Raw genomic sequence first — 15695 nt, 5'->3', positions numbered from 1 at the left:
AAGTGCCGTCAAAAATCGCTTTCTTCGAGGGATCCGGCGATTTCACGGAATTTCTGACGGTTCACACGCTCCCCGTCGAGTCGGTTTTCAATTAAAAATGTAAAGCTGCTTCCGAGGGATATCGATCCTCAGCCCTCGCCTGACGTGTTAATTTCATACTTTCATCTTCGTTGAGTTTACATGTTCGGCTACTCGCCTATCTGTTAACTATTTGCACTCGAATGGTGACTATAAGTCATCGTTGAAGATTGCTGAATTATTTTTGGAAAGTAATTTTATTTTATTTTAATATTAGTTTAGAAAGTTATTAACCACTTGCACTATGATTTCTTTCAAAACTGCGTCGTTGATCAACACTTCTTTGCCCTTAATAATTTCTTTGATGAGACGAGAGGATTTTAGTTTACTTTCACTTTGAGATTGTGATGATAGAAGATACAAATTTGATTTCGATCTGGAAGATTGACAGTCATATTTATTAAATTGTGTGTAAAATGTTAGTCACGACTCTGACTCGTTATTATAGTGCAAGATATCTATAAACCTATAAATCTATAAAGGAATTAGAATCGTGAGGGTTGTATGGGTAAATGGGGTTATCATAGTACGTATCGAATGAAGATAAGTTTAGAAAATACATATATTCGAGTGCAAAGGGTTAGAATTTGATCGCTGCGTTAGTTTGTCGGAAAGAACAGGATACAAAGTTAGGGACACACGAGGGTGTTCGTATAAAAGTATAAAAGACGATAGAAAAGGTACACTTGTTCAAAATTGGCAATAAATTACTAGGTCGTCCCAAAGACTCCATTACTTTAAAGTACTGTCCAACAGTCGATGCATTTGTATTTGCATTGCCTAAAATTAAGCAGCTACGCTGCAAGAAGGACTTTCGAGATAGCCGAACACGTCATTGTGCATTGTTTTGTCGACGCGGAGGACGTCGGTCATGAAAATGGTACCGGAAATGGCAGCCACGACGGGGAACGTATTCAAAATCGAAGGCAAACAGTATTTTTGTATAAATTGCGACGAGTGTAACATTGCGGGGTGGATGCAGTTCAGAGGGTTGACGGTGTAGGAGAGAACTACCATTATCATTAACTTAAAAATTACGAATCTTTTCGAAATAAAATTATACTTATTTTGTAATTATACTCTACATATCTACCCACACGTAATTGGTAAACAAAAACATATTCGCAAAGCAATTGAGACAACTTTTGGCTTATGACGTCATTAATTTTTAGAATATTCTTCAAGATATTTCCATTCAGAAAATTTTCTTAATCTTTTTTCTTTTTACTGAAAGGATTATTCCTCGCAATAGAATACTAAATGTGACATGCGAATAGAGAGGTTTATGTAATTTGAGATCATTACTTACAGGATTAATGCCAAGATTATTTTAGTTTGTTAGACTGTCCCATTGAATACAACTAATCGAATAGGAGACAATGCACTTAAAAAAAAAAAAAATAATAGTGAAACAAGTAAACGTGTAAGCGTAACTTATCGGCACTTTGCACTCTGCTAATAAAAGAAATGATTTTTCAAACGTTCGAAACTAGAATTAAATAGATCGTTTACTTTCTATGTTATCATGTCCTGTAAATAAGAGTACCCAATTCATGGTAATTCTCTCCTATAAGGCGGACTAGACTGTTGGCGAACGTCACCGGAAGTTACAGGCCGGATATCGCGGCGTAGAGAGAAATGGTAATCTCGCGCGGCCGCACGCGCTGAACGCGGTAGAACCGAGAGGAGATTTCGGCTGTTCTCCGTCGTCTGGTTCCCCCATTGTATACAATTCGGCACGTTGAACACCACATTTGGAAGGCATTTCCGAAGGCATTGAATTCCTAGAGTGTATTGTCACGAGTTCGAGTCGATTATGCCCTGACCTACCTACGTGCATGTCGCGTCGTGGATGCGTGACTCACGTAACAGTTGGAACGAACAGAAGCGTCGTTGAGGGGGGGGGGGGGGGGGGGGGGGGGACGGTGGGAAACGAAATGAAACGATACAGCAACGGACTCTCGCCCCATCGACGAATCGCGGACGAAATAACGTGGCCAGCGAGGGACGTTTCTTTTTCTTTTTTTGCATCAGATCAACGTGTCTCCTCTGTGTAAAATCTCGAAAATCTGCGGTATGAAAAGTAGAAAAAAAAAACACGGTTCGCGAAATCGTATACGATGTTGCTTCGTTGTGCTTCCGCTGAAGATTCTGTACCCGAGGTTCGAGCACCCCTTCGAAAACGAAACAGAAAAATAACGATCCCTTCAAGGCGAACGATAAGACTCGCGGACGTTTACGCGACGCCAACGAAACCGCTATTAAATCAAACTGAATTTCTCTTCGCGCGCGCGCGAGCGCGCAAGCACGATCGATTTCGTGTTTTCTATTATAACCATAAACGCGTGAAGTCGATTCAGTACCGCAGCCGTGATCGTCATTTCACGCTGCTCGAAACGGAAAAACTAAAATTCATGTCTCTGTCTCTACTCGTAAAAAGGTCCGCCTTGAGGAGATTGAACCAGCCAGTGCAATCTAATCGTCGTTTGTAAAACAACATAAACGGTTCCCGATCGTTTCCATAAAATAAAGAAATGATACCGAAGAAAGAAAGGAGCTTGGTTTCGGTCCCGAGTACAGAATAGACGGCGCGCGATCGCCAAGTCTCGTCGAGTGGCTATTGCGAAACCAACTCTCCCTGCTAATTGTTCTCGAGTCTTCAGTGTGTATCGAAATCGATGCTTGGCAGTGAGCGGGATATACTTGTCCCCGCGGTGTTCCTCGGGACGGCTGCGCGGTGATGGAACGCCGGCCGGGAAAGGACGCGATCGCGCAAGAAGTCGGGGACACGCCGATAAAACCATGAATGGATTACAGGCGATGAGCCCCCGCCCGGAGAAAGTGCCGGAATCGGGCTGTTTAACGAGTGATCGATAGGGCCGATCGATGTCGAGGTCCGCCGGTGTAAAACCGCTGACGCCGCGCATGCTAATGCCGAGGATTCCCCCACGATCGCGGCCGACGCGCGCGGCGACTCCGTCGATGCAAATTTATGCTAAAGAAAATTGAAGCGCGATCGCTCGCGGCTTCGAGCGCGCCCGATGAATAATGAAGCCGCCGACCGAAAGTAGACACCGTGGAATCACGCTTTTCCCCAGCGCCTCGCTACGGGGGTCAAGGTCGTCCGGGATATCGAATTCTGGAAGGACTAATGGGAGCGAGCCGATCTCATCCGGCTCACGATTCGTTCGGTCGATTTTGTAATTCGCGATCGACGCTTTACTTGTCGCGAGTCTTCTAATAGACCCGTTAACCTGTCGAGACCTAACGTGTTATTAACACTAGAATTACCGAGATGTTAACGAGAGCAATCTACATCGTTTTATAACAACGATTGGATTTAGCTCAGCGAGTTTTATGATAATATGTGCTTGGACGATGAAGTTCGTCCATAAATTTCACCTAGAAAGATTTTTATAATATCAAAAGCTCTATTGGAAATGTTATAAACTAGTTACATTGACTGGTAGTTCTGGTGTTAATACAATATGTTACGGAGTTCTGTTCTTCGTATTCCAGTTACTTGCAAACCGATAAATTAGTAGACTGCGGATTTTAAAAGCGAAATCAGATCTTACGAGATTGCCCTATCGATTACAGGTGGCAAATGTAAATAATTTTATTTATTCTTTTACCACTTGCAACAAATAGGAATAATGTATTAAATTCATCTAATGTTTCACTGTTTCTTTTTTCATTGATATTTTTGTGAATAATCCAAACCGCGGTCTGGATATTAGAGCGCAGGTCATAATACACAGGACAATGAAATTGATTTCCCAATAGGATTTTTCTGTTTCACCAATTCAATTTTGTTCCAACAGTATGTTCTCACAATTTCGTTGAAAATCCGCAGTCTACCTAATCGCTTCGCGAAGGAAATGACATACTGGAACGAGAAGCTAACGAGTCAGCTCCCGGTCAACAGGTTAAAAATCGACTTCCCCGAACGAACCGAGCGTCGTTCGACGACCCCGAAGACCGACTCCGACCTGGACGGGTCGAGTCGTAGAGTAAAACGTCAAGCGAAAGAGAATATCGCAGCTTGAATAGTGGCAGGTTGAATGACCGTTACCAGACCGCGGATTTCATGCGATCGTATCAAATGTGGATGAACGAAGCGCGGAACAGACCAAAAAGAAGAATTTAAAAATACCGAAACATTGCTTCCACTGTAGCAACACCGTTAAAGAAGAAATACTTTTTATCTGAACTCTCTTCGACACGAGAGACGAAGACATTTTTATTTCGCATAAAGATCCGCAGTCTAATCTTTAACGACGCGGGACGAGAAATGCCCGGCCCGAACGAGGCCCGGCCTCGGCTGGCGCCGTTTATTAATAACGTTCGAACAAAGTAGCGTCTCGTATCGGGCACGCGTCGTCTCATTAGTCCTCCCGTTTATAAATAACCGATCGACAAGGCGGCCGGTCGCGACGCCGGTTTCACACCCGCGTCACGCCGCGCGCGGCTCGGACTTCTTCGGGTTCGCGGCCGGCACCGGTCGAAGAGACTGGGGGGAACGGGCGCTGGGGAATTCGGCGTTCGAACCCGAGGAACGGGGAGAAAAAAAGAACCTGGTCCCCGTGGGAGTCGAACCGAGTGTCTCTATGAATATTTGTCGCACCGCGTTGTTTTCTCCGCGCTCCTATTGTGTTCAGCCGTGACAATGAACTATTCAACGTGACAGGCTCTCTCGGCGGCGTGTCGCATTCCCCGCGGCCGGGTCCACGGGGACGAACGGTCGTCTGCTGCGACTCTCGCGGCGACACATTCTTCGCGGGGACTTCTGTCGTCAAGGTCGACGACCTCGGCGCGACGGAGGAGCCATCGGCGAACCCGAGGCGCGCCAGCGCGCGCGCGCTCGGAGCCGTTCGAAAAGTGGCCCGGAACCGGGAACCCTCCGCAAGCGAATTGCTACGGGGGGCTCACCGGTGACCGGCGTTCAGAAGTGATTGTCGTAATGCCACTGGACACCGATTGATCGGTACTGAGGTGAACGTAACATCCGTAGAGGCGGGATTTCCTATATGAGTCAGACGCGTTCATACCGATTCAAACGGGAAACAATGCTTTCCCTTTCTTGTAAGCAAATGTTGCGTCTACGTTATGCGAACGCATTGCGGTTTGTTTCAACGTCTTCGTGTAAAAATGTCGAAAAATGATCGCTGATAAGAGTTAAGATAAAATTGACTTGTTCTTTGCTCAGTCTAAAAAACGGCTTACACGTCTCCTCATTATTCGATAAACGTTCTCTTATTAAAATGCACACAATACACATCATTAACGCTAGAACTACGCAATCAGGAAAAATAGATTTTTTTTTTATAATTCGTGAAGCTGTAACAATGTTTCTAAGAGAAATTTTTAGTTATTTATTAAAGTATAATATAAAACATACGAGGTTCGAATAAACCCAGTCTTAATCTTACAAAACAATAAACATTAGTAGCGATAAGAAATCGGTAGTTCTAGTGTTAATATTCTCTCTGTTTTTCTAATTTTCTCTTCGATAATTCCGGAAACTATTAAAACGGAACAGCCGTTTAGGTCCGACGCTTCTAAGAGATTCCGCCTCTGGATTGTTACCGCAAGTGTAAGTTCAGTCTGCAACAAATTCTGACTCTTCGCAAGATAAAGCTCACTGCCCGTAAACCGGCGTCTACCAAACAGCGTCGGAGTTCACGGTCCCGAGGTCGCCGACCCTCGAAGCCGTTCGCCGGCCGGCTATCTAGCATCGCCGATCGAAGCGCGGCGCGGGCCTGTATTGTTCGGATCCGATGACAGCCGGATTGGAAACTGAAAGTCCCGGCTGCCTCGACCTATCGTCGCGACCCCTGCGCGCGTTCGCGGTCCGCGCTCGAACCGCTTCGTATACTGTGTGCCTCTTCCGGTCTCCGAGCGCCGGAGCAACTTCCGCGTCTGGCTCGGAGCAGACGTTACTCTCGCAGCGAACCAGCTCCGCGGTCGTCCTCTCTCTGGATCCCGTCGGTCCGATTGTTTGTTGACGATAGGCCGCGCAGGCTTGGTTCCGCGGGAGACGTAGAGCTTCCTGCGCGCGGATCTCGAGAGAAGACCACTGCTCCCGACGATGCGGAAAAGTCTTCTCTTAGCAGATGGTCTCCAACGGGGCAGTCTTGGTGCTCGGGTTCTGGGTGACGCTGTCCCCCATGCTGGGCATCCCGTGGCTGGTCGTGCTCAGCCCGTTGCCCTGTCTTCCGGCGTTCGTCCTCGGGTTCCTGTTGAACAGCCTCTTCAGCGCGGCCCTCACTTGCGGCTGGCAGCCAACCACCACGAAGATCAACACGCCCTGGAAGGCGTTTATCAGGTCCGTGAAGTACCAGATGTACTGCGGTCCGCCGACTACCCACGAGACCACGTCGGCCACCCAGGTGACGCCCATCACCACCACCAGCTTCATGCACACCCGGCCTAATGCGGCTCTGAAAGCAAATTAATTATTACTGTTCACCGTCCGATCGTAACTGCGGGTGGTAAGACGCGCGGAGGACGTCGTGAGAAAACCGTGGCATTGATTTCGCGGTTTCAGATTGGCGTTGATTATCTTGGCTGGGTGCATCTCGAATAGAATCTATACAAGTTTTATGGTTTAGTACTGTTTATTTAAACTCGGCTAGGTAAAAGATGGTTGAGGATTAATTTGTTGGTTTACAATTAGTGGTCATGCCAATTAAGTAAATTTATCTTTTCTAATTATGAATTTTGTATAAAATTTTCATAGGTTAATTAGTTTTTATTGGAACTTATTTTGAATCATTTTGTTATCCTATTGCAAGCTAGATATCAAAACTAAAAGTGTTGATATAGAATAATTTATTCAAACCTGCACTAAATTTTTATAAATCTTTAACGTGGCCTCAACCAGTACATTTGCCTTACATTAGTTTATAAAAATAGTATTTGCCGTAAGTAAGAAACATATTCAATAAATAAGTCATAAATGTATCTTAAATCCTCATACAATTGAATTCAACTGTCCGATATTTTACGAGTTATACTCGTTTTTGTAAAGCGATGCAACAACCTCAAAATATTCATCCAGCCAATCGCTTTGCAGATCAGTTGCCTTAAATATCTAGACGATGGCTAAATGCGTGGACGAAGGCATCGCATCGCCGATTGATTAATTACATCCGAATAAAATGAAAACGCTACCAAGACTCGTCTAGGTACCGCATGAATTTTTCATTGCTCGGCTCCGGATAACAAGAGCCGTCGACTGTCCCCGCATTATTTTCCCAACGAGAAGCGCACCTGTTCCAGTTTGATTCGCGCATTATCGAGTGCACCGCGAGCGGGGTCGTGCGGCGAGGCAGCGCGACGAATTTCCGGCTCGAAAAACCGGGCCCCGATTCAATTAGCAGAGCGTTCAATTACGACAGGCATAAATCAGCCCCGCAAACGTATCCGTTTGTTCGGCATGACACGTTGCGCCGCCCGCGTAATGTATGCATCGCATTGTGGTCGAAGTCAAAGCATTATTAATACGTTCCGGCAGAACATTCGCGACCCGTTACGGTGTCGTGTGTCGGGAAATTATGGCGTTATGAAGGTTACGCCGGGCCCTCCGGTCTACCTTCCATCATTTCCCCGTGCGCTCCACGCGACACTCGCTTATTTCCCACCCCTGTGCCGTGCCCGAGGAACAACACACTTCTTCTTTCCTCGAGCCGGGAGCCTCTTTAACGATTCACTCTGTTATGCCAGCGAACCGCGGAAACTTTTTACGCGACGCGATAGACGCGCCCGACGACTCCGTAATTATCCGTCTTTAGAGTAGGAAACCCGTCAATCAATCTCGCACACCGCTCGGTAATAGCACCTGTCAGTAGACAGGTCGGGGAAAGTTCGCTCGAGTACGCGATTATGGGAAACCTGCCCGTCCTATTTCAGATGCTTAAAGCCGCTATCAACCGAGAAGGGTTTACGCAGGCCATTCAACGCAAGTATTTTATATTTCTTCGTAAAAATAACAACCGTGTACTTTAATTTACAGGGCGTCTTCTTTATGCGAGTCTCATTTATACGTGGTCGATTGTAAGTAGACCGTGGATTTTTATGAAAAATAGAAATTGCCTCTGTCGATCGCAGGGCGTAGGAACGAAGCACGATTTGGTTCCTTTCTTTAATAATTTTAGTGAGGTAAAATTCGAACATTAACATTCCTAGCTTCTTTTAATCTCTTTACTATTTTAACCTTTTAGGTACGGCAGGATTTTGCGCAGATAAAGTTTTTCGTAATTAAATTACCTTTTTCTCTTAATATATATATTTTTCCGTATATCTATATATAGTATTAATAATATATATTCTTTTCTTAATGTATTGTATATACACACTTTCACTTTAATTGTTTGCTTTAATAAATAATGAAACAATTGAGTAAAGCCACTATAGTGGCGCGCCGTACCTAAAAGGTTAAATTACGTGTACTAAGTTTTTCCATAAATGCATAAAATTTACATTCTAATTACAACACTGCTTACGGGGTATTTTCTAAAATAGGCATAAAATGAGTCCACGTGGAATATTACCACGTGGTTACTTCGCGCAAATCGTGGAAACTTTAGCGATTTTTATCGTCGTATTTGTTTAATTCATTGAATAAATTCTTTACGAATTCACCATCGCAATCTCAATAATCGTAAACCTAATGTCAAGCACGGTGTTTCTTTGTTGACTATCAACCCATGAAATGGTAACAACGTGGTTTATCCATCCGGTCCACAAATTGTTTCATGTATATTTCTAATAGACCGTGCATTTGCTAGACCATTAATACTGTATTGTGTAATCTACAGTTGCCGGACCACAGTGAGAGACTTGAAATTATTAATACTGCTATAAAAGTGCAAAATACAATCGATACACTGGAACAACGAGTATTGATAAAACGCGAAAGCAAAAAATTCCTCTAAATTTCTCCACTTTGAGTACTGGATTTTAACGCTAGAACTACGAAGTCTTAAACGCGACTAATGTGGAATTCTTGCCCACTAAAAAACCGCTCCCCAACTCGCGACTTTGAATTTGATTGTCATAACCTGACATAACCTAACGTAGATGGTTTTATAATAATAATAATAATAAAATCGGATTTATGTAAACTTCGTATGATTTCTATTATATTATATCTTTATTTAAATATACATCTAAAAATTGTTTACAGAAATGTTTCAATACTATTGTAAAAGAAAACAATAGAAATTAGCCATTTTGACTGGCTAAATAGTTCTAGCGTTAATTAGGTACGAAATAATTCTGTAATACAAAGATTCAACCCTTTGAAGACGAATGCTACCATGTTCTCAGCTGAGTCATTGATAACAGAAATTAAAAAAATTCATTAATGACAAAGTAAGAATTAAAATTTCTAAAAAATGTGATAACATAGATGATTATTACAACACTTTCATGCAAGCCACTTTTAAGCTTGAACTTGAAGTAACCAAAAAAGTTCCAATAAATCATTCGATCAAATATGATTTAATCCTTATCGCTCCAAGAAATTTACAGAACGCTGGCTTAAGCTTGGCAGCATTACTGTCAGTTGAAACGATAAGGGTTAATACATAACGTTGAATCGACCCAGTAAAGAATTCACTATCACCACGTTTGCTTTAAATGGCACAAATCCCAAATTTCCAAAGCCATTGTAAAATGACCCGGCACTCTGAGCAGGATATCTTTAGCATGTTCGCGCAAAGCGGTCAAGGAATAAATAATCCCGAATCGCGCGTGTGATCCGAAAAGGTCCGAAAGCGTATCTCGTCGGTGTTCCGGCTGATCCTCGGCAACGTCCGTGGAAAATCCGACGGGACCGCGAGATCCCGGTGCTCGTAGAAGTTCGAAAGTGATTCGGTCTCCCTAAATATAGCGCGGCACGACGGGGTTGGGTTCGGATTATGAAAGTCAAATCAGCGGAGTCGGACGTACGCCGCGTAAAGTTTGACCGTGCTATTACGCGCGTCTGGCGATCGACCGTTGGCATAATAGAGCAGGCGAAACGTACCCGCGGAGGGACGGATTTTCGGCCGGACGCGGGGGATTGTTGCCGGCGGAACCGTTGTTGTGTAACGGTTTGCCCCTGTTGTTATTCCGCGAACGCCGCCGCTTCGATTTTACACGATCCGGTGTAAACCATCTTTTAACCGAAACTGGCCCGCGAACGGCGCCAACAACCCCCCTGCCCGCCCTCGAAATCGCCGCCGCTTGATTCTATTCGCACACGGTCGAACACGTGTCGTTGCCGGCCGGATATACGCGCGCGCGACGATATTATGCCGTCGCGGTACGACCGTGTAAAATCGAAAATCAAACAACGCAGCCGGGTGCCCCGCAAACCGGCAACGAACTAATGGAAATATTGGTCCCGGCGATTAAACCGCGGAGTCGACCGACTCTCGCCTGTTTTATTATTGATCCGGTTTTTATACGACCGAATAATCCCGCGGTCGACCGGCTACCATTCGGATGAAAGAATGAAACCCCCTGAAAAATTCATCATCGTCATACCGGGACAGCTCGGATCGAAGCATCCTCGATGCGATACGCGCGCGAATCAGTTGGACAAGGATGAACCCGATTGGCGACGATGGAGCAGCCTGATCAATGCGACGGGAATCGTAATTAACTCTCGCAAGGCTTTTTCGACTTGGAGTATTTGATTAACTATTTGGAATATTTCATTTATTTCACAGAATTTTATTATTTATTTCACAGATAAATAAATGCAATAATTTCCTGTAACGTCAGGGAGAATAGGAAGGCTGCAAGAAATATCTCAATAAATATGTTCTGAAAAATTACTGAGTAAAGCTGAGAAAGTTGCAATTTAAAACCGTAGAAAAGATAAAAGAACGTAAAAATATCGACGTATTATTTTCAATGTATTAAAACAGTTAAAGAAATAGCGAATTTGGTATTCAGATTCTATCTCTTGCAATTGCTGCAGAGAATATTTATTTCGCATAAAGATCGACAGATCATTGTCGATAGTACAAATGCGAAAATATAAATACAGCCCTCCCAGTGTCAACCCTTTGCAATCTAGACCATTTTATTTCCCAAATGCAGAGATTTATTTTAGCTTATACTATTTCCATTTGATACGATTGTTTCTATTCGATACATGTAAAATTAAACGAGTTTACTTACAGGAGTGTTCTATTGTCTGACAATTTATCGAATGCAGGCACATTAACCCTTTGACTACTGTTGGCGCCTATTGGCGTCGGACACATGTTGGCTTCCCGGTACTGTAGGCGCCAATAGGCGTCAAGATCAAATTTCCACCCCGTTTATTATTAAATTTGATTAATTATATATTGTGCAATATTTATGTTATATATTGTAAAAAATCTTAATACTATTCTTCACTTCAAGTAATATTGCTTTAATGTAACAGAATTCAATATTTTAAATATTTTTAATATACTTCCTCAGAAATGCATGTCTAACGAAAAACTACGGCCGTGCCAAAGTCTGCCGTAGCCAAAGGGTTAATAATGCGAACATTCTTTTGAAACTATCGCAGCAATTTTTAGCGTCGCATCAGAGTGACGGCTCGAGTGCAAAGGGTAAATAAAGAGATCGCTCGAAGAAGATTGAAAGCTGCTTGAATTCGATCCTCACGAAGCTCCTCCGAAAAACGTTCGGATTAATTAACCAGCCTGTTCGCATCGCCGAAACTTCATTTCAGACATTTCTGACGCCCCTTTTCGTGCGGAAGAATATTGAAAACTCGGTTTCCTCGCGTCGCGGTGTGGGGTGGGAGCTTAGGCGGCGCGAGGGTCGGCGAGATTTGAATTTAAACAGCAGCGTCGACTTACTCGATCTCGTCTGCTCAATCTTCGAGCCTCGAGTTGCTCTGCGGAAAATAGTCGACGTCCGCCGATAGAAAAACGAGTAGACGCGAGTGGAGGATCGTCGCCGAGGTGCAACCGACCAATGGGAACGTTTCGCGGCGAGGCTGCAGATCATTCGCGGCAGACGCTCCGCTTGTATTTTTATTCGATGCTTCAAATTAATGCCACTCCGCTCGGGGGAGAAAAAAAGAGGAACGCCCGCGAATCCAGGGACGAGTTAATTGACGTAACAAGACAGAAGGGTGGACGCGGATTGTTAGTGTCTGCCGAGACCGGAAATATCGGCGGCATTAATAACGGAAGAGGGGGTAAAAAATGATTGGGAAGGGGAACCGCGCCGCTGACAGTCGTCGATATATCGCCCACCGATCGCTTGTTACTCCCGATATAATGCGACGGATACTTATTTAATGGCGAGCGTTTTGTCTAGACAGCGAAATCGGCGAAAAAGCTTGTTGGCTCGGCGACTACGCTTGCGTTCGATTTCCGCGACGCTGTGTACTCGCGAAGATTAAGTTACGCGGACTCTCCGATATTTATATCGAATCAATGTTCGGGCATTATCCGGAATCGATTGTTCCCACCGAACAGGCAAGAGCAGGCAAGAGCAGGCTATTGAAAATGTAATCGGAGACGCTGACCGTGCCTCGTCTGAACGGGGATTAACGATTGCGTTCGCATCGTTATGCAGCCATGACTTTGAAACAGACTAAGGTAGGGTTCCAGTTATCGATTACTATAATTCATTTTTCCGTTTCTGTATCTCTATATTTTCAGCTAAAATTTATAGAAAAATTACCTTTTTCTTCTACGTCGCATTATTTAATTCTCTGCTTACTCAACGAAACATTTTTAGAATGTAGAACGCTTAAATTTGATAGAGGATTAGTGAAGAATTAAGATAATGTTATTGTACCGTTTAAAGATGCTTGAGGAAGCTGTTTGTACTAGTCGTAAATAACCATTTAAAATTGCGATCATTTATATAAATTCTTAGCGATATTAGTAAGTGAAAAGTATCGCTCGTGACAAACAAATAAGTAGCATCATTTAGTAATTTGTTTCGAACTTACAGTACACTACTGAGGTACTCAAATAATTTTATTTCATTAATATAATACCAAATGTTATATTACGATTTCGTTCTTTGTAATTCTTGTAATGTAAACTGCTGTAAATTAAAAGATCGGAGAAATAGTTGCACTATTGCTCCTTTTATGCTGTGATAATTAGCACTTATTCGTACTTAATCATTTTCCTGATAGAACCAGACAATTTTTGTTTCCTGTATTATCTTTACTTAACTTAATTCCTAGACTTTTGATAACAGAAGAATTTATTTTTACCTCGATGTAGAAGAAATTAATAATATTCATATTAAGTAAATCTTGCATAAAATCTTCACCACGAGTCTGACTCGTTATTATAGTGCAAGGGGTTAACGTATTAAACACTTTTCGAACACAGATCGTTATCGCGCGAAAAGAGATTCTCGACCGTCGTTCTCCGATTTCGAAAGAAACGTTAAAGAACTGCAAACGGAAGTGAACGAAGGTTCCTATAAGATATCCAATCGCCGTTTGTTACATCGGCCGAAGCACCGGCGTTACGTCGGCAGTCGCGAGAAGGATTTTTACGGTTCTGTAAACACGCGGATCCTGTACTCGGATAATCGATGTTCCGCTGCAATAACAATGTTAGCGAGCGAGATGATTTTCGATATGACTTCCGGCCACCGTTCGACCCAGCCAGAAGCATCCCCGAAGCCAACGAAAACACGGGTTTACGATCCGCGGGAGCCTCGAGAGGAGCGGAAACGCCCGCGCGGAGTCCGCGACTGCATCTCGCGGGACACGGCACCGTGCCGCATGACGGTTATAGCGCGTGTTTTATCGCGTTCAACCTTGTCGCCTCTGGACCGGGCATAACTCAAAAGGGGTCCCTTTGAGCCGGGTCCCGCTTTATTCGCGGCGCGTTTATTTTCGCGGACGATGCTGCAACTTTTAAACCAAGACCGGCGTAACAGTCGCGAACGAATGGCGAGCTTTCGGTTGCCGAACCTTGGAACTGTATGCCACTTGTGTCGTTGCAGATTAACGATAGGCCTAATTATATGTGTTTGGACGACATAGAAATTTTACGGTGTAAAGAAATTTCTTGTAAAGAAATCGGTGGACCGTTGTATATTATTTGAGGAATCGGAATTGTAATGTGCATTTTTGTTCTTGTTTGAGCTCCAGTGACTTGATTATTTTTATTATTTATTTATTCACTAAACGAGCTAATTATCCTTCAGATTAAAGAAAGTAGCCCAAACTAATAACTAGGCTGCGATTTTTATGCAAAATAAAGAAATGTCCGAATTAGTTGCAATATATTCGAGCTAAGAGCAACGTATTTTTGTTCTTAAATAATTTTAACGATTTGAAATCAACGTTCATAGTTTATCTTAATCTCTTCACTACTTCATATTTTATCTATCCATTCTTGCTACAAATGCATAAAATATGCATAAATAAAATCAGTACTAATAACTTAAAGACGCACGCGTTCGTCGCGTTTTATAAACTGGAGAGATAAGTTCATCGTCCTCGAGGCATCCCCACCGCGAAGCAGACGATAGATATTTTATTTATTGATTTATCTAAAAAGCGCGTTTAATCCGCCTCAACCTCTGCTAATTGAATCGTCGCCGTTTCCTTCTGCTCGACGAACCGTTCACCGAACGGAAAGCTTTGCGGAACCGGTTTCGAAGAAAGTGTCTCGCGATCGGTTTCGAGAACACACCGTGTAGAGTAGGAAAAAACATCGCGTTAACACACATAGATCCGCGGATCAACCTTGACAGAGATCGGAAACAATTTCTATTTTTGCGTGCCGTATTTATTTGTGCACCCTGAAAAAAGATCCTACCGCGCTCGTTTCTAACGCGCTCTCCGTTCGACTCCGCCGAGTATACCGGCCGTCTCTCGCGCGTCTTTTGAAAAACAGTCTGACCCTCGTCTTATCCTTCAACCGAGGACCGTTTCGTATTTCCAGTCGGCACCCGTGCGAGCGCGTGCGCTCGGGAGAACTATCGCCGGTACAATGGCCGCGAAATTCTTTCGAAATCCCGGTGCCCGAAGATTCCGTACGGCGGCATCGAAAAAATCTAAACTCGTTCACGCGGATTCGAGGAACGTGGAAAGAACGGGCCCGTTGAAATCGCGATGCATCGGAGTCGAACGAAACAACACTTCGATCCTGGATAAATAAATCTCCGTGAGAATTACTTCTTTTTTAATACTCTAACTCGTAAACACAACGCTGCATAAAATGTTTCGATATCGTGTCATAGTATGGGATCAAATATTTTTGTTGCTTATTTGAAAAGGGATTATTGGACTTCGCTTAAATATATTATACCGTTGAGAGTCAGTTATTGATAGCATCGTTGTATTGATTAAAAAAAATGTCAACGTTAAAACCGAGGTAAACATTAATATTTTATTGATCCATAATGTGTAGAGTCCTGTGATGGGAATAAAATGATCAACAAGCTAAGATCCTTAGGTTATTAGTTTTTAAGTATTTAAACAAGTATCCTGTGGTATTTAAATAATAATCATGTAGCGAGTTACATGACACATTATCAGCAAAAAGATAAAAATACACGACGTTCGAGAATGTAGCTAAACCGCAAATAAACGGCGTTACATCTAGAAGAGGTTTCGAATTGTAATAATAAAA

The 15695-nt window shown here is 43.4% G+C and overlaps 1 protein-coding gene across 1 annotated transcript in view; it reads right to left on the bottom strand.

The window, feature by feature from the left end:
- Positions 1-5362: 5362 nt before the first annotated feature.
- Positions 5363-15695, bottom strand: part of Mthl1 (adhesion G-protein coupled receptor methuselah-like 1) — a 239277-nt gene continuing 228944 nt past the window's right edge. Inside the window, exon 7 of the mRNA XM_078189317.1 lies at positions 5363-6521. Coding sequence (XP_078045443.1) covers positions 6188-6521 — 334 coding nt within the window. The 3' untranslated portion in view covers positions 5363-6187. The remainder of the gene's footprint in view (positions 6522-15695) is intronic.

This window comes from Augochlora pura, chromosome 8 (assembly GCF_028453695.1).
Source record: "Augochlora pura isolate Apur16 chromosome 8, APUR_v2.2.1, whole genome shotgun sequence".
NCBI lineage: Eukaryota > Metazoa > Arthropoda > Insecta > Hymenoptera > Halictidae > Augochlora > Augochlora pura.
The sequence above is the reverse complement of the archived record's forward strand: the minus strand, read 5'-3'. Positions and strand labels throughout refer to the sequence as shown.